Source organism: Cervus canadensis, chromosome 33, assembly GCF_019320065.1.
Source record: "Cervus canadensis isolate Bull #8, Minnesota chromosome 33, ASM1932006v1, whole genome shotgun sequence".
Lineage (NCBI taxonomy): Eukaryota > Metazoa > Chordata > Mammalia > Artiodactyla > Cervidae > Cervus > Cervus canadensis.
In genome coordinates, this window is record NC_057418.1 from 33,060,850 (window position 1) to 33,080,728 (window position 19,879).

The following is a 19,879-nucleotide window of genomic DNA, read 5'->3' on the forward strand; positions in this document are numbered from 1 at the left end:
CATGTTAAAGCTGGCTCACTTTTTGGCCTCAGGATGCCCCAACTAGATCCTGAGTCTACCCGCTTACTTATTTATACCAGTAGGAAAGAACAAGTGTCACTGTCCCTTCATTTCCAGAAAGAATAAAAGTCAAAGATGCACCGTGACTGCACCAGCTCGGGGCACAGGCCCCGCTTAGAACTGTGGTCAAGGGGAGTGGACACACGGACTCCATTAACTGACTCAGTTATATGTGCCATGTGACCCATGCACAGGACAGCTTCGTGGAGGTGAAAGAGTTGGCTTCTCAGAAGACCATAGTTCTATGGCAGAGACATCTCTTGCACACCAAGTATCTATCTCCTCCCAAGCACTTCTCAGTTACGCAGTTTCGGGGAACCACTGAGCCTGCCGGCAGACTGTGAGCGGAAGAAACCATTAGTGTGTTCCCTTCACACTCATTTCAGAGCCACCCCTCAGGCCACTGTTGTCTCTGCTGTCCCATGTGGATGTGAATTTGGTATCGACCAGGAGTTAGAAATGGCTCTTTTTGTATGTGGAGCCACTTAAGAGTTTAGGCTTAATCTATATATTACTAAAGCAAACTGACGCTTCCAAATGGGAATTCATGGAATCTGGAATCCCCCATTTTCTAAGGGAGCTTCAGTAGGTGGTACTAAAGACCGTGTTTCTCTGTGGTCTCTGGGGATTAGTGTGAGTGCTGGAGAACGTGGACCTGGCTTCTGGGTTCTAGTGCTGGCTCCACCGTCTTGTACAGATTGGTCCATCTCCTCGAGTTCAGGAGATTAGTTTTCATCTCCAGGATAAGGGAACTGATGCACACCCCTAAGTAGTTGTTGTGGTCACCAGTGGAAGTTGCGTAGAGATGCCCAGGTAATGTGATAAGCAGGCTCTTCCTAAGTGCCGTGTCCTGTTGAACATGCGTCGTCACGGCCAGGCAGGGCTGGAAAGCCCAGCTCCCTGGAGGATGCTTCTCGCTCTCCTTCCTCACTGTCCATTTCTGTCACACTCAGTCAATTGCCTTACTGCCTTTAACTCCCCATTAAAGAGCATCATAATGTAAAACCTTCATGGCATGTCTCCACAGACTTCCTAACTCTGGGTCATCAAAAAATTAACAGATTTGGATTTTGTAACTTTCATCCAAGTTACAGTCAAAATGTTGGATGGAAATTGGACTTGGTCAAGTATGGGCCATTGCAGTATCCCAGCAGGGACAATGCAGGTTGATACTAAACCATCAGAGCATGTTGCTTAAATTCAGTTATTCACAACATAAGGAAAAAAGAAAGTGCTTAATTCTTCAACCATTTCTGTATCTTGCCTTCAAGAGAATTCTTGCCAGATGCCTTGTGATACAGTCTTTTATGATCTTTTTTCTGAGTGAACTTGTTAGAATGCATGAGATAAGCTTGGCCTGACATTCCAGAGAGCTCACACTGGCTCCTAGTAACCATGCTGTCTTTCTGGAAGCTCTCAGATCACTTGATTAAATAGTAATAATTAGTCCTAGAATTGTACCAGATATTGATGTCAAGCTTAAAGTGAAGTTGCTCAGTCATGTCCGACTCTTTGCAACCCCACGGGCTGTAGCTTACCAGGCTCCTCTGTCCATGGGATATTCCAGGCAAGAGTACTGGAGTACTGGGCTGCCATTTCCTTCTCCAGGGGATCTTCCTAACCCAGGGATCAAACCCGGGTCTCCTGCATTGCAGACAGACGCTCTACCGTCTGAACCACCAAGGAAGCATTTCTTCTTTGGGGAGGAAAAGGCAGTTCCTTTTTGGAAAGTAATGTATTTCCTCATATTCTGTTTTGTAGCACACCTTGCAACTTTCTCGTTTTATGAATAGCCTGGGGGTACTCTGCTGCTGCTGCTAAATCGCTTCAGTCATGTCCGACTCTGTGCGACCCCATAGATGGCAGCCCACCAGGCTCCCCCGTCCCTGGGATTCTCCAGGCAAGAACACTGGAGTGGGTTGCCATTGCCTTCTCCAATGCATGAAAGTGAAAAGTGGAAGTGAAGTCTCTCAGTCGTGTCCAACGCTTAGCAACCCCACAGACTGCAGCCCACCAGGCGCCTCCGCCCAGGGGATTTTCCAGGCAAGAGTACTGGAGTGGGGTGCCATTGCCTTCTCCAGGGTGCACTCTACCTTTCTTCATAGTCTGCCACTTCTGTTATCTTAAAGCTAATTCAGACTTAGATGCCTTTTCTCAACCAAAGGGAGAAACATAACCCTAATTCTTAGAAGCAACGCCTGCTTGTCACAGCAGATTGTCACTTGGGTTTATTCTAAGAGTGGTCCCAAGACTGGCCAGCTCCTTTTGGTGGTCATTCCACCTGTCACCCATTCCTTCAAGTTGAACTGAGTCAGCATTATCGGGACAGGGGAGCAGGCCACTCCAAAGAAACAGGTCCTCCTCTGCTTTTTGAAAAAGGAGGGTACTGGCAAGTTTACTCTCAAATACTGTTAGAGACTTCAGGGGCTTCCCTGGCGGCTCAGAGGGTAAAGTGTCTGCCTGCAATGAGGGAGACCCAGGTTCCATCCCTGGGTCGGGAAGATCCCTGGAGAAGGAAATGGCAACCCACTCCAGTATTCTTGCCTGGAAAATGCTATGGATGGAGAAGCCTGGTAAGCTACAGTCCATGGGGTCGTAAAGAGTCAGACACAACTGAGCAACTTCACTTTCACTGTTAGAGACTTCAGTATGTATGAGAGCAAACACAGGCCCAACCTTGCTTGCAGAAGGATTGAAGAAGAGTCTTGAATGACATTGTTCTTCAGCTTCCTCTGTGTATAGAAAGTTGAGAGCACTAAATAGATCATGCTACTGACTGTAATGAGGAGACCACCTTGGTAACTGATGGTCTCATTTATTTCAGCAAATTATATCTGTGTATCTATCTTTATAACTAAGTGTTTAGTGGAAAGAAAGGCTAAACACTGTCACCAAATACTGAGTTGTATTCTATGGTCCTGAAAAGTGAAAAAATCAAAGTGTTAGTCACTCAGTTGTGTCTGACTTTAGCTGACCCCTCCAGGCTCCTCTGTCTATAGAATTCTTTAGGCAAGAATTACTGGATTGGGTAGCCATTCCCTTCTCCAGGGGATCTTCTCAACCTAGGGATTGAACCTAGGTCTCCTACATTGCAGGTGGACTGTTTACCATCTGAGCCACCAGGAAAGAATATAATCTTATCTATCAAACAAGGGAAAAAGTTACCCATTTGTAATAACAAAGCTTTGATGGAAAATCTGAATTTTGCATAAAAATAATCCTTTCTGTATGAGATTAGAGAAAAAAATACTGCTTTTCTTATAACACTTATTGGAAAACAATGAATTTCAGAAAAATGGTAATACTTTTAATAGACTTACTCCGTAAAATAGCTAAGCTAAATTCTCTGATGCTTTAATTGAGAACTCAGGCCACATGATATTTATTTGTATAGCAGATGAGTTCTGTTTTGGAAGGAGAGTAATTTCTATAATTTTAAAACCTAAATTTGGTTTGAAAGCATATTTTGAATTCATTATATTCTGAAAATTAAAAATAGATATGTTTACTGCTCCTTGACTAGCAAAATTTATATTCATTTCAGTTTAATTCAACTAATATGATATTGGTCCCAGCAATGTAATTATTAATTAAATATTTCAACATCAGGAAAAATAATACATAAAATACTTTAGGATATCTATAATAGGCAAATCATAAAGACAGAAAGTAGATAAGAGCTTACCAAAGGCTCGAGGGGACATGAGTGGAGAGGGCTTTTTTTTAAAAGAAGTATAGAGTTTCTGTTTCGGGTGATTAAAAATTTGGAAATAGTGATAATTGTACAATATTGTGAATATAACTAATGCCACTGAATTGTATACTTAAAAATAGTTAAATAACATTTTATATTATATGTATATATAGTCTACACAGTAAAATTAAAATACATAAGATATCAAAATAAATAAGAATGATTCAAACACTAATAAGCCTGACAAAGGGCTTCCCTGATAGCTCGGTTGGTAAAGAATCTGCCTGCAGTGCAGGAGACCCTGGTTCGATTCCCGGGTCAGGAAGATCCCCTGGAGAAGGGATAGGCTTCTCTCTCCAGTATTCTTGGGCTTCCCCTGTGGCTCGGCTGGTAAAGAATCTGCCTGCAATGCAGGAGACCTGGGTTCAATCACTGGGTTGGGAAGATCCCTTGGAGAAGGGAAAGGCTACCCACTCTAGTATTCTGGCCTGGAGAATTCCGTGGACTGTACAGTTCATGGGCTCACAAAGAGTCAGACATGAATGAGCGACTTTCACTTTTACTTTCAAACCTAACAAAAGTACACAGAACGTACATGAAAAGTACTCTAAAGCTTTTCTGGGGAGATTAATGAAAGAAAAATAGGAACAGGTTAAGAAATACATGTTCCTGAATGTACAGATGGCCATTTCTGGCTATTTATTCTCTACACTTGCTGGAAATTTTATCAAAGTGCCAAACATAGTTTTTAACCATCAAATTATTCTAAATTTCATCTCAAAATGTAGATACCAACAAAAACCTACTGTACTGTATAGCACAGGGAACTCAACTCAATGTTATGTGCCAGCCTGGATCGGGAGGGGGTTTTGGAGGAGAATGGATGCATGTTTGTGTATGGCTAAGTCCCTTCATTCAGTTCACCTGAAACCATCACAACATTATTAATCTGCTACACCACAACACAAAATATTTTTGGCGTTAAAAAGAAAACACAATTTTTAAGAAAGAACAATCAAGAAAATATTGAGAAAGAACAAAGAGGTGGGGCTAGAATTCTGCTACATTAAAACATAAATTATGATCATGAAGAATAATATTTTAGTTAAGTATGCAAAGTGTGGTAATTTTTTTAAAAAGTAGTGTCAAAAAGAATATCTTTAAATGGAATAAAGTCCAGTGTCTACATATGCCCATGGATAAGATAGGTCTCTATTGTCTGTATCTGAGCTTATAAATCTCCAGCTTTCACTGTGTTTACATTCTATTCTCAAAATAAGAGCATAGCGAAAATGTACTTTATAACCTCCTTCTTTACTCAACTGTATCTTATAAACATTTTCCTATTTTTCAAATATCTTCTATTGCAGATGACTTTAATAAGTTTATAATGTTCCATTTTACAGATATACTAGGTTTTGCTTAAATCAGTGCTTTGAAAACATTTAGTTTGCTTCTCATTATAATTAATAGTGTTGATAACATGCTTTCCTATAACTCTTTCTGCACAGCTTCATCCTTCCTTTGATTAAATGCCCAGAAGTGAAATTGCTGGGTCAAGTGTCCATGCATGTTGCTATAGAAAGTTTGTAAGGGTTTTCAATATGGTATTAGGAGAATGCCTTTTTTCCCAGGCCTACTTCCATACTGAGTACTAAATTTCCAAAAACTTTTTGTTAATATGATACTCAAAATTATAGAGAAGTGTTTCCTTTCATTTGATTATCAACAAAGTTGAAAGTTTTACAATAATAATTTTTCTCTTTATTAATTTGTATGTTATCTATTCATATTATTCACCCCTTTTTTAATTAACAGGTTCAATCTTTCGTTGGTTTGTGATAGCTATTTGTATATCAAGGATATTAACATTTATACTATATGTCAAAAAGGTTTTTTAGAATTTGTTATTTGCTTTTGCATTTTGTGTGGTGCATCCAATTTTAAAAGAAATAGAAATATTTCTACCTGATCCACAGTAGTGAATCATATCTAATGCTAGAAAATGTTCCCACCTTGCAAAAAAGTTATAGAAATAATGGGTTTTATGCTTGAGAAAATCATCCATGTAACTTATAACCATCTAAGATGAATATGTTTTACCACTTTCACTTTAGATTATTTTTCCCTTATTCTTCAACAATTTCTATATAACTGGAAGCCCTGTCTTGTTGATTATACTTGAAAGCAGTAAACGGTACAATAGAAATCCAATTTTCTGAATATAAAGGTTCTCTTGGTTGATCTATAATGTCAGTAGATTTCTCGTGTTAGACCCTTTACAAAACCTTAAATCTCGAGTTCAAAGTCCTCACTTACATCTTGACAATTGCTTTCAGACCCATCAACACAAGAATAAACACATTTCTTCTCTTTCAAGCTATAGAATCATATTCTCTTTATATCTGTTAACATACTTTTTCAAAAGAAAAGAACTTTGTTTCCAAAGAAACCTTTTTTTTATTTAATTCTATTGGGACAGTAAGAACAAAAAGACTTCCAATTTAATGGTATTTCTTAATTCCATGAGAATGAGGAAGAGAAATAGAGGAACTGACATGGGAATGGACAATATTTAAAAAAAAAAAAAAGAAGAAAGAAAATCTCTTGGGTGAAGTTAAGGGGCTTTTTTAGTGCATTGCGTGTGTGTTCAGTTCCTCAGTCATTTCCGAATCTTTGTGACCCCATGGACTGTAGCCCGCCAGGCTCCTCTGTCCGTGGGATTCTCCAGGCAAGAATACTGGAGTGGGTTGCTGTGCCCTCCTCCAAGCGATCTTCCTGACCCAGGGATCAAACCCATGTCTCCGACGTCTCCTGCATTGGCAGGCAGATTCTTTACCACTGGAAGCTTCATACCCTGGCTGTATTTCACAGCTCCTGCAGAAGTTTTAGAGCCATTACCTGGTCATTTAGGATGACTCACTGTTCCATTTTAGATGCCATTAAGAGTAACATTTCAGGTATTTTATTGTCAGTCATTGTCAATTCATTGACAGTTATCACAATCATGTTAATTCAGTTGGGGTTGCAATGAGATAAAATATCTTTTCCTAATAGCTATTACTATCCATGGTCAGAGAGATTACTAATTTATCCCCAAGTGATCAATTAATTATATATATATGGATAAACTTATATGTAATAAATGTAATAAAATATTTAGCTTAATGTGGCCACGAGTCCTTTTAAAGGAGCAGAGTGGGATAGAGGGATGAATAGAGAGAAAACGCAGAAACCTGGGATTTTAGGCATCTGATTCTATTTGATTAGTAAGACTAGATGAGACCTACGAATCTTTTAACTTGAGGAAAAGTGCTACAGCCTCACTCTCCTTTTATGTACAACTACACATACTCACATACCTCTTCCCACCATTCCTTGATGATCCCAAGAAAAACATATACGCAATGATAAAAACCATTTGGAAGACGGTTTCTTTGCGACATTGGGCTTTGTTCTTACATTGCTGACCAGAACTTTATCCCTGTGAGCTGGAGTGGACCTTATAAAAGAAGTCCTTTATCCAAGAGGAGGGAATCTAGCATGCCTTTCCCCTCTCCTTCACATAAGTAACATCTACTCATCCCTTAGGTCTTTACCTATGTGTAGAAGGTGTCCCTACTTTCTAGACTGGGCTGAATGCCCATTTTGATTTGCTGTTTAAATACCAGATCCTTCTTATGAAATCTCAGGATACTTGCAGTATTTGTCCAGTATCTTCTTATATACTGTGTTACCAGCTCAGAGGGGCTGAGGGCTCTGCGTTGTTTACTTCTATATCTCCAATTCCAAAAATAATGACTGGTACATAATGCATTCTCAATAAATATTTGATGAATGCAGATGAAGTAAACTAATATATATGTAAAGTACACTCAGTTTAATTACTGGTATACAGAGGTATCCAATACATGTTAATTACTAGTACCGTACTGAACCCTCGACACGTTGAACGTCATTAGTAAGCTTTCTGAAACAATGTCCACTGCCCATAACATTCAGAATGATGTCTCTGAGGGCTCCCAGTTCTCTTCTGTAAAATGAAGCTGGGTCAGTCGGTGGGGATCGATTACCTCTGGCTTCCTAAATAGACAAAGCAACTTTTCACTTGGTTAAGACCAGAAAAAAAGGACCCCCACTACTAACTACAGGACACTGTACCCGACCTCACTCTCCAACTTCCCATGGTTCTCGGAGGCTCCACTCCTGAGCATCTCATTACTACAGCTTTTAGGCTAAATTATAGCATTCTATTTTCGGTTGTTTTTCAAAAGATATGGTATGGCCTGCAGTGTGTCTAAGTGCTGTAATGATGAGCCATCATGCAATCAAATTCCATAGTTACATTTAACTTGGTTCTCTGAGTTAAAGGTCAAGCCATCCCTATTCACTGCATTTGTGTTTACTTTCAAACCCAACAAGAATGTAGTCTGAGCTGGACCCCAAGTTGTGAGGCTTCCCTGAGGTGGTTTCAGACCTCAACCCCCATTTTGTTGCTAGAGGGGATGAAGCTGACCATATTTTATTCTAAAAAACTTCCTAGAGATTTCATAGGGAATAACTGTGAAACCAGTATAAGTGATACCTTATATTCTTGGATTTTTTAATAGAGAATTTAATTTGGTTCCAACTTACCCTAAGAGTCACCTTTGTGCCTAACGAGTTTGTACCAGTACTTTATTTTTTTTAGGAAATGGTGTGGGGGAGACTCTGAAGTTTTTGAGCAGGTGGCAAGATCATCGATTAAGCTCTGAGAAGGTTAATCCAGCAGCAGTGTGAAAAGACAGGTTGAGGGGATGGAGAAAGAAAGAAGGCAGCGGGGTTAGGAGGGTAGGGCAGTGCTCCAGTGGAGGAGTTCCCAGGGCCAGAAGAGATGGTGAGGATGGAGCCCCAGGACCAGATGAGTGAAGGGGAGGATGGGGGAGGACACAGATTCAAGGGCTACCTCAGAAAGAAAATAATAAGATGACTTTGTAACATGAAGAATGCAAAGGATGAGAAAGAGATCTTGACTCTGAGCAGCTAGGAACCTGGTTGTATCAACATGGGGTAAATAAGAAAAAGGTAAAATTTGAGGAGGAAGCTTATCTTTGGGACAGACTGGATCTGAAGGGATAGCAAGACACAGGCTCCTGGAAATGTGAGTTGAAGTTCAGGAACAGTGTGAGGACTGCCTCACAGGTGCGTTGACCATGGTGTCATTCTTTTGGATAGCCTAGTTCCTTTCCGGAGAAGGCAATGGCACCCCACTCCAGTACTCTTGCCTGGAAAATCCCTTGGACGGAGGAGCCTGGTAGGCTGCAGTCCGTGGGGTCACGAAGAGTCAGACACGACTGAGCGACTTCACTTTCACTTTTCACTTTCGTGCATTGGAGAAGGAAATGGCAACCCACTCCAGTGTTCTTGCCTGGAGAATCCCAGGGACGGGGGAGCCTGGTGGGCTGCCGTCTATGGGGTCGCACAGAGTCGGACACGACTGAAGCGACTCAGCAGCAGCAGCAGTTCCTTTCATCCCTCCATAAAGGGAACATACTTTTTAAGGTCATAGTCAGTCTTCTCTTTAGAAAGGAGAATATTACAAGTAAGAGCCTCTAATTTTGTGCTGAAGTAGTCTCAGGCATCACCGTTTACCATTCACCGTCTTTGACCTTCTATAATGCGTGCTAAGTCACTTCAGACTGACTCTTTGCAACCCTATGGCCATAGCCCACCAGGCTCCTCTGTCTGTGGGATTCTCCAGGCAAGAATGCTGGAGTGAGTTTCCATTTCCTTCTCCAGGGGAATCTTCCCAAGTCAGAGATCAAGCCCATGTCGCTTGTGTCGCTTACATTGTTTACCACTAGCATCACCTGGGAAGCCCACCTTCTCTATTAAACGCTTTATATAGCTTTTCTATTTAAATCATGGAATTTTTAGCCATTTAAGAAAGTAAATAATAAGTTCTTAGAGTTAAGAAAACTGGGACCAAGAAAGTGGGAGGGAGTTAGTCAGGTTTACACAGCCAGTCATCAGCGGCCTGGTCCCTGGCCCTCTGCCCTCCCTACCGGAGCGGGTTTCCAGACTGTGCAAACGTGGGGGACTCCAGATCACTCACTGTCTCCTGTCCTGTCTCCGCAGTACAGCTTGTACTGCGCCTTCAGAACTGTTCTTTAAAAGCGTTTGTATTCCTTTGGTCTCTTAATTCCTCCTAAAGTTCTGATCATTAAAAAAAAATTGCTTTCTTGAGAATCTAAATATAGTCACTGTCCCCTCTACCGACAGCGTTCTCGATTTTTGTAACCAGTCTATAGTTTCTACTCATACACACCGTACCCAGTCCCTTCTTCCCTGCCAAGTTTTTTTTTTTTTTTTTTTTCACGACAGTAGTTTTAAGCATAGCATGGACTGCTAGCTGAAAGGGGTTGTTGTGTAAAAATTTATCTCCCGTCCACCTTCATGGGTCCTTTAACTCTGGTGATATGAACTGATCTTTTATCTTTCATGCTACCCAGCCATCACCAGCCTCTTCTGTGGAGGACAATGAGTTGCTTTCTTAGGACTGATGAGGAATCAGTGCAAGTTGGGAGAAGAGATATTAATAGTATGCAAATGAGATCCTGTCTTGCATTAAGAGCTATAAACATCTTTCCAAGCTGTAATCATCAAGGCTCATCCCGTTGGCGATCCCCAGTAGAGTACAGTCCAGTAGAGTACGGTGGCCTACAAAACTTCCCTAACACTGTAGAAATTAATGCTCTTCCTGGCTTGTTCCTTTTCCCACTGGATAGATGCCTTGAACCTCCGGAACCGACAGGTCATCTGCGTCACTCTTAAAGTCCTACAGCATCTGGTCGTGTCAGCTGAGATGGTGGGTGAAGCGTTGGTGCCCTACTACCGTCAACTCCTTCCCATCCTGAACATCTTTAAGAATAAGAATGGTGAGTTACCCCAGGAATCAAAATGTCTTTTAAGCACTGAAAAGGGGGAGTGCTTTGAAGTAGAGTTAATTAGCAACACATTTAAGATTTATTATTGCATATAAACCAAGATCCACTTAGAGATCTAAACAGCATAACCCCTACCCCCTCTCCTCCTACTCCCTAGAGAAATAGTCAAATTAACAATTTCATTTATTACTCTTCACACGTACAGCTTACTTACTCAGCACAGAAGCACTGAAGCGGTTCTGTAATCTTACAGTAATAAAATTGCAAAGTTTTTAACTGTCTTTTGAATATATTGTTAGGTTTTGAGTTTGTTCTTTCTCTTGACAGTAATTCTGCCTTTGGGTATTTCCTCTTAAAATTAAAGTTAGTTTTTATTAATTGAGTTAGGATGAATTTTAAAAGCAGTATTATTAAAATCTGGTACAGGTGGTTTGGAGAGTTTTAATACATGTTCTCCTATTTCCTAAAAAAAATCGAAAGACAGATAATCTGTAGTTACGTAGCTGATGGTAAGTACTGATTTAAAAAATATATATGCTGATGCATTTATTTAAAAACAATATTATTCTGTACACTTTGGAAAGCACTGGTGCACTCAAGTGAATCTGCTTCAACCAAACAAAGGTGTGAGCAAGTTGTGCTGACCTCCTGGGAGGCAGTGAACGTACATCTGTTTATTGACAATGTGGTTTTCCTTTTGTACCTGTTGAAACGATGTGAATCTAATTTTCTTTCATGTTGCTAACTCTGAAGTCTCATACTTCTCATAGGCACAGCGTAAGTCAACATTTGAAGTTAATTTCTGACAGCCATGTAAATAAGTTAGTAATTTAGTGGAACAGTGCATGAAAAACTTTGCAACATAATCTGCTTATTGTATAGAAAGGAAAAAAAATCAAACCAGAAACTGCACATATGACAGCTTCCATCACAAACAAGTCCTTTGTTTGGAATCATTTTTCATATAATTCCTGAATTACTGTTAAAAGTTTCCTTAAATCAGTCACACTATTCAGGGAATCATGGGATCATCAGAGGCTCTAGCTATCTTTCAGTAGCAGGACCTACTTATATATTTAATATTAAGCATGTTTAGTAAAAACGACTTCAGCTAGGGTTGTGGGAGCTTAAGAATACTCATAAGGGGATGAATTGATACACATTGCAAAATATCTAAGAACTATAGAGTTAATGTGGACATTTAGATGAGATGGTTACTCTTTCAGGAAAGTAAAAGTTGGATGTTAGTAATTCAACCTTTTATGGTCTAAACTGAAAGTTTTAGTTACAGCATTTCTCCTTTGTGAAAAGTCCTTGCTTAAGTAGTCTGGATTCATAATTCATACTTTTATTGTCTAATAGCATCAAATAAGAGATAGCGATAAATCAGAAATGCTAGAGATAAAGGCAGAGATGAAAGAATCAGGGAACGCCCACTCCCAGAAATCTCAGTTATAGTTAACACTTCTGAGTTGTGTGGTTCGCAAATGTTTCCTCAGTAACCCTCACAGAAGCCTGTGATATATGGACCATTACTGTTTGCAGTTTTTCACTGTAACTCTTCTCCTACGTAAGCGTTTCCTTCTGTACTTGGCGGTCGTGAAAGGTGAGCACCAGCGTCTTTTCCACCTTGCCGGAGTAGGAGTAGGGGCCGCCCCCACGTGGGTTAATGTCCTCCTGGTCCTTGGGTCTGGAGCTGAAATCTAAGCATCATTTGTGTCTTTGTATAAAAGAAGAAAAACAGTGATATTCAAAAGGTAATTAGAATCTCGCTCGTTCTTAAGAAACCCTGTCAAGAGTAAGTACAACTGCCACTAAGACAGATAAATGTCTTGGGAGCCCTAGACCGTTAAAAACAATTGGCTCTCGTGTCTGCCTCGTTATATTGATACTATCAATACCTATTGAATTCTTTATCTTATAAATGTTCATATGCTTCACAAAAGAAGTGACTGGGTTTAGGAATATATCCCTATTTCGATTTTTATCAAAATGGAGATTTTATCGTTTATATCACGGCCTTAATTGGTCCTACACACAGCTGATTATTTGGAACGTTTCTAAATGCATGCACCAGGAATTTGACATTCAGCTATTTTTCTGGTTAATGTCTTTCTGACATTTGAGGGGGGAAAATATTAGCTTCAGCTTCATTTTCGACTTATCTTAGAAACCTGTCAGTACAATGCCAGAATGCAGTTTGCTGTATTTCCAGTGGGTCCTATAACCAAATGAGAGCATTCTAGCTCTAAAACGCAAAACTATTCTTCAGAGTGGCTGTTTCCACAGCTCCAATCCTGCCAGTAGAAGCTCATCACAGGATTCCCAATTACAATAGTATTTTCAGCATAAAAACAATTTAGCTTTGATAGCATTTTAATAAATCTTGCTTCACGATTATATTTTATTCATATCCGCAGAACCACATATACATTTTTATTTAAGCAGATGTCTTTAGTGACAGATATATTTACCTAAAAATGGATTAGAAATTTGCTGCATTAGGATTAGGAAAAAAATTTCATTCTTAATTTCAGTGTTTCTGAGAGCAATTTCATTTTCTGTTTCTTTTTTCACTACTTGCACATAATCAATGTCTTGATCAATTCATATTCAAAGATATATTTCTTTCCAGTTCTATAGCAAAATGTTTTTGAGGCTGAGACCCAATATAAATGACTGAAAGAAAGCATGAAAGAGGGGCTATTCCTTCAAATAAAGTGACCTTGTCCTTCTGCTAGCGTTCTTTCAAAGCACAAGCTTTAGCACCATTCTACTGCCTGCTCTCTTTTTTTGCAATTTCTGTCCTGTTTTCATGTCAGCTGGACCTTGTCTGAAATGATCAGAGGGGCCGAGCAGTTTGCCAGTGCCCTATCGGGTCAGCAGTCTCCCCGAGGGACCAGGGGGAATAAGGCAGAATACGGAGGAGCAGGTGACGCTGTTAGCACCAGCCTGGGTCCCCGTCCCCACATCTACAGGCATGGAAATTTACCCCAGCCCCACAAGATCAGTCCTGCTCTAGGACACAGGGTAGCTGGAATTTCTGTTTATGAATATCACACTTTCAAGGGTTTGTAATTAGCCTGTGCTTAGAAAAAAATGCAACAGACAAGTGGGTGAACTGCAAAGTGGGATAAAGAGTAACATTTGAGAGCAGAAGAGATGTGACCTTAGGCAGATCACGTAGACTTCTCTGAACTTAAACTTCTTCATCTGCACACAATACTTATGATAACGTCTTTTCTGGGAGGTCAGCTTGACAAATTGAGATAATGGCCGCCCCTTCATGTGGGGCCTGGCCTTGACTGAGTATTAAACCAGAAAGTCATTATCATCTTACAACATTATGTATGTGCGTTCGGTCACTCAGTCGTTTCCGACTCTCTGCGACCCCATGGATGGTAGCCCGCCAGGCTCCTCTGTCCATGGGATTTTTCAGGCAAGAATACTGGAGTGGGTTGCCACTTCCTACCCTAGGGGATCCTCCCGACCCAAAGATCGAACCCACGTCTGTTTTGTCTCTTCTGTGGGCAGGCAGATTCATCAGTAGTGGCACCTGGGAAGCCCCAGACAGCATTATATACACATACAATGTTACACACATATATGATATTGTAAACCAATATAGTGATACTATATAAATCAGTATAACGCACAGGAGTAGGTGATTTAATGTATTATATCCCCTGATGGTAGCTCATCCCCTGGTCCTTCTGTGAGCCTGTGAGTGAGGCATGACCTCCCGGTTTGCCCGGCTCAGCAGCACCTTTATTTCAAAGGACTCATCCTGCCTCTGACTGCCAACACCAGGTGGGGGCCAAATAAATTAAGGACTCTGTGACTCACTCAGGGATGACTGGTTCTCTAATCTGTCCCTTCCTGGCTCACTCGAATATGTGACAGATGTTTGGGGTTAGGTCCTTATTTTTAAAAGAGAAGCCAAGTGTGACAAGTCAGGGGTGACTGGATCAGGGTCCTCTTTGGAAGATCCAAACTAGCATCTAAGCTTGAACGTGTTTTCTTTAATTCTGAGTAATGAATCGTGGACATCTAAGATAGGCTGTCTTTCCAGTGACTGCTGTGGACCGAAAGAAAGAGAAGAGCTTCTGTGACAGCAATCTCTTCTTTCCTTTGTTCTTTCACAAACATTATTAAAGGTTTCAGAAAATGAAGATGGTGGGAATGCTCAATTTATAGCTTTCAGAGATGAAGCTACAAAATTAATGATGCAGTGTATTGCATTTGAGAAACATGAGCCAATAAACGGCATTAAAACATTTACAGTTAAAATACGGGGCTCTGCCTGCAGAGTAGGGTTTTCCAACCACCCTGCTTTTCGGAGGCAGTCCTACTTGGGTACTTTTTTTTTTTCTAATTGCACCAGTAGTCCTGAAATAGCTTCTAATGGAAACAGTTCAGAGATTCCATGTATCAACAGCCCTAATAATACATTAATCTTATGTCACAGAATATGCAGAAGTACATGAAATAATGAGATAACATGCTCCCATGTGTGTGAACATCAAACAGTCTTAGATTTACCTATGCATACTTTGTAAAATGTATGTTGTAGCCTATAGAAGTCCATGAAAAGAGATTTAAACTTTTCAACTCAAATTCAGACACATTAAATAACACAGGAAATAAGAAAGCATTAAATTGAATTTTGGGGATTTTGAAAAGTTTGTACCAGATCTTTCACCCCGATATTTAACTAGTTTCTGAAAAATAGAAACAACTGTTTTCCACTAATAGTCTATTTAAACAGCTGCTAATGAGAACCTAAGAATTCCCAGTCAACCTGTTTCAGATACTCTTCATGTATTTCTGTGAGTTCTATGGGACCTATTTTTATGGTCCTTTAAAATGCTGATGAACTTTTGAGAGCTGATTGTTTACAAAAAAATTCTTTAGTTATTATGTCTTACGATTGACTTGCATAAAGTTTATTTCACAGAGCTTTTAATTTAATTCTGAATTAAGAGTTTCCCGCCCCCCACGGAATTCTATACTAATTTTAGCACGATTTAGAAATTTGCTTCATGTTTTCTTCAGCATCATTATGTTTATGAGACTCGAAAGCCTTTGAATGTCCTAAGTTTACAGAGCAAAGTATTATTAACAGAATACTACTCCACAGTTCCTGAGAGGTGGATTTGGAATGATTATGTATCTATCTAAACTCTCCTGACCTCTTCTTCCACTAAGACATAACTCGCTGGTCTGAAAAGAATCATAGGAGCCTAAGAGATGCCAGATCCACCTAACTGACCTATGCCCCTCTCCAAATTTACTAAACTACACTTTATCAGACTATTAGTTTCATGGCCAAACTGTGTTGAACTTTCTTTTTTCTATGCAGAGTGTCACCCACCGAGAAGAATCAGTTGCTTAATACCTGGCTGTGTGAAATGTATTCACTGACCTAGACTGTGTGACCATTACTTGTTTATCCAGTCCTATCCTAAATAACCCCACTACTTCATGAGATGTTGTTCTGTCACTGAGTCGTGTCCGCCTCTTTGCCACCCCATCGATTGCAGCACGCCGGGCTTCCCCGTCCATCACTGTCTCCTGGAGTTTGCTCAAATTCATGTCCATTGTGTCAATGATGCCATCCAGTCATCTCAACCTCCGTCACATCTTTCTCCTCCTGCCCTCAATCTTTCCCAGCATCAGGGTCTTTTCCAGTGATTCAGCTCTTTGCATCAGGTGGCCAAAGTATTGGAGCGTCAGCTTCAACATCAGTGCTTCCAGTGAATACTAAGTGTTGATTTCCTTTAGGATGGACTGGTTTGATCTCCTTGCTGTCTAAGGAACTCTCAAGAGTCTTCTCCAGCACCACTTCATGAGCTAGCCTGTCTTATTTCCAAAGAGAAAATCACTCCCTATAGTGAGTGAAATATATGCCAGATATTACTATCTGGTTTATATCTTTCATCTGAACCACATAGGATAATGTCTAGTCCCTTTTCCAAGTGACAGGCCGGCAAACATTATGTAAAACTTTACTAGCACTTCAGTCTTCACTTCTCCAAGTTCAATGTCCTTTCTTCCAAGAATTCTTTACAAAAAGATCTTCCAGAGCCTTGACAATCTTATGGGCTGGAGATGGTGGAGACATGCATCTGTGAACACTGATGATTCTGCAATGATCCAGGAGAGCAGTCCCATGGGACAGAAGGTCCTGGGAGAAGAGGCTGCCATGCCTTCACTTGATGCCCCTATACGTGGTCAGTCTGTGAAATGGCCATCTTACCACTGTGAAATCTTACCATTATGCTGGGGGCAGGCACATACTTTCAACTGCCTCTGCCTGCCCTACCCTGTAGACCTCCATGGTTGCATCTGCCCAGAATAAACATTCTTCTCAGAGTTGTGTCTCTATATCTTCAAACACATGACCTGGTAGGATGATGACCCAGGGGATCAGAATCTGGTTCTGAAGGCTGTGTGGGCTGTGTAGGGCCACTGTAATAAATCACCACAAACTGAGCAGCTTAAATAACCAAAGAGTTCTGTGTCAGTTCTGGAGGCCGGGAGTCCACACCCAAGCAAGGTGTCAGCAGAGTCATGCTCTCCAGTTTTTCGGTTATTGTTCTTGTTCAGTTGCTTAGTCGTGTCTGACTCTTTGCAACACCATGGACTGTCGCACGCCAGGCCTCCCTGTCCATCACCAACTCCCGGAGTTTGCTCAAACTCATGTTCATCGAGGCGGTGATGCCATCCAACCATCTCATCCTCTGTCGTCCCCTTCTCTTCCTGCCTTCCATCTTTCCCAACATCAGGGTCTTTTCCAGTGAAACAGGTCTTTGCATCAGGTGGCCAAATTATTGAAGCTTCAGCTTCAGCATCAGTCCTTCCAATGAATCCTCAGGATTGATTTCCTTTAGGATGGACTGGTTGGATCTCCTTGCAGTCCAAGGGACCCTCAGTCTGTTAGGAAGAATCTGTTCTCTGCCTCTCTCCTTGATTCTGGTGGGTCCAGCCATCTTTGGGGTTCCTTGGCTTGTAGAGGCATCTACAAGCTTGTAGAGGCTGCCTCCCTCTCCACATGACGTTTCCCCTGAGTGTCTGTCTCTGAGTCTCGTCTCCACTTCTTATAAAAATACCTGTCCTTGTCAGGGTTGGACTAGGGGCCCACCGTATTCCCATATGACCTCGTCTTCACTTTACTAATTACATCAGCAGTGACCTGATTTCCAGATAAGGCCAAGTTCAGAGGTTCCAGAAAGGGCTTGAATTTGGGAGGGAGGCTCTTCAACTTACACCAGGTAACTCTTTCCCAGCGTGTGTGGGGTACAGCCCCGCCCATGATGAGTAAAGCCGAGGTTTCGCATGCCTTCCATTCATTCTATCACATCGCCATCACTGAACCGGACCTAGCTGTTTAAAGCCTGATGAGAACTCCCTCTTTTAGTGGTGAGTCCAGGTTTGAAGCATGAGGCAAGTGCTCAGGGCTGGGGCACTGGGACGACCCAGAGGGATGGGATGGGGAGGGAGGTGGGAGCGGGGTTCAGGATGGGGAACATGTAAATCCATGGCTGATTCATATGTATGGCAAAAACCACTACAATATTGTAAAGTAATTAGCCTCCAGCTAATATAAATAAGTGGAGAAAAAAAAAAACAATGAGGAAAAGCTCTCTTCCTTTTCCTTTCATCAGGAAGTGAGTGTTTAGTTAAGAAAGGAAAGAGATCTAGGCAAGTTTGGAGTAGAGGAGATGGCAGGAAATTGATTTTTTTTCCCCCCTCTTTGGTAATGCTGCAAACTGAGAGAGTCAGCAAATGCCTTCGCACTGGGTGCTGCCCGGGACGTCCCAGGCTCCCAAGGGCACTGCCAACACCCTCCTTGCAGAGGACCCCAGGCACCCACTCTGGGTGGCAGACTGCATCGCCTGCGCCTGCCCCTGCCCATCCAGCTGGGTGAGAGGGTCAGGCGCTCTGCCTGAATGGGGTTTGGGTGAATAAATAGGGACTCAGCTTGTGAACCAGGACAAGTGGGACAATATGTGGAAAAACAAGCGGTGGGGGAGTGCTTAAGAGTGAAGGCGCGGCTTCACTGGGGTGGAACCCTGGCTCAGGGCTTGTGAACCTGGGCTGGTTACAGAACTACTTTGTGCCTTAATCTCCTCAATTCGAAAAGCAAGTTGTTGGGAAGACAACAAACAGCTTAGTGACCTGCAGAGAACGGTAGGAGATGATTTCGTAGAAGTGTGGGCAGCATGACAATAATGAGGGCGGATGATGAAATGTGAGTGAAATTGCTTTACAGATTAGCGGGTGTTAATCTGTGGTCTATCGCCTATCTCACAAGATGGAGAAAATTATATTTAGGTAGTTTTGTGTTCCCTCAAAGAAAGTGAAATTAAATCTGTTAGAATTAATATGATACTTTCGTGAGGTGATTAGATGAAACATAAATATTCAAGAATCACTATTTTTTTTTAATATGCCAGCAGTCAAAAATGCAATACAAAATTTGTTTTCTAGATGCTAATAGTTCCTACTTGCAGAGATATTGTATCAGAGATAAACTTTTACTGTCCAGCTCTCCCTCCCCCAGAAGATAGTTCTAATTCTTCCTTTGGACCCCTCAGTTCACTTCAGAAGAAGGCAGAAGTATTTATGTAATCAAAGGGCTTGGCCTTGGTAAACCAGAGATCCATCAGGAGCTGCCTGCCCCGATGGAGCCTCTTTCCAAGACAGACACTGCTTTCAGTTTCTAAATAACTTTTATGTTTGTAGTTTCTCTGCGTGAATCTTAACAATGCTTAGTGTCCAGGTTTCATCCGGGGCATCCCAGGTTCACCTGCATTTGCTCCATCATTCTAGTTTTACCACTGCTCCCACCATGTAAGTTCACCTAAAGGAATCAGACTGTCAAAAGAACTCTGAACTGCAGACAAATTCAGTGCCCAGGCACATCTTGATAGTCCTGGATCTAAGGCAAGTTTGGTAGATCAAGAACAATTTGCACTTTTAGTTAATCATTAAAAAAAAATCAATTTCCATTCATCACTTCTAAACTGAAGTAGAGGATGAGATGGTTGGATGGCATCATGGACTCAGTGGACACCAGTTTGTGCAAACTCTGGGAGACGGTGATGCACAGGGAAGCCTGGTGTGCTGCAGTCCATGGGGTCGCCGAGACTCAGACACGACTGAGTGACTGAGTGACCTAAAAGGGCTGCAGGTT

The 19,879-nt window shown here is 41.3% G+C and overlaps 1 protein-coding gene across 2 annotated transcripts in view; it reads left to right on the forward strand.

Moving 5' to 3' along the window:
• Positions 1–19,879, forward strand: part of PACRG (parkin coregulated) — a 509,608-nt gene that overhangs the window by 271,368 nt on the left and 218,361 nt on the right. For both annotated transcript variants that reach the window (XM_043457379.1, XM_043457380.1), the window contains exon 4: positions 10,522–10,671. In XM_043457379.1, the coding sequence (XP_043313314.1) occupies positions 10,522–10,671 (150 nt within the window). The remainder of the gene's footprint in view (positions 1–10,521; positions 10,672–19,879) is intronic.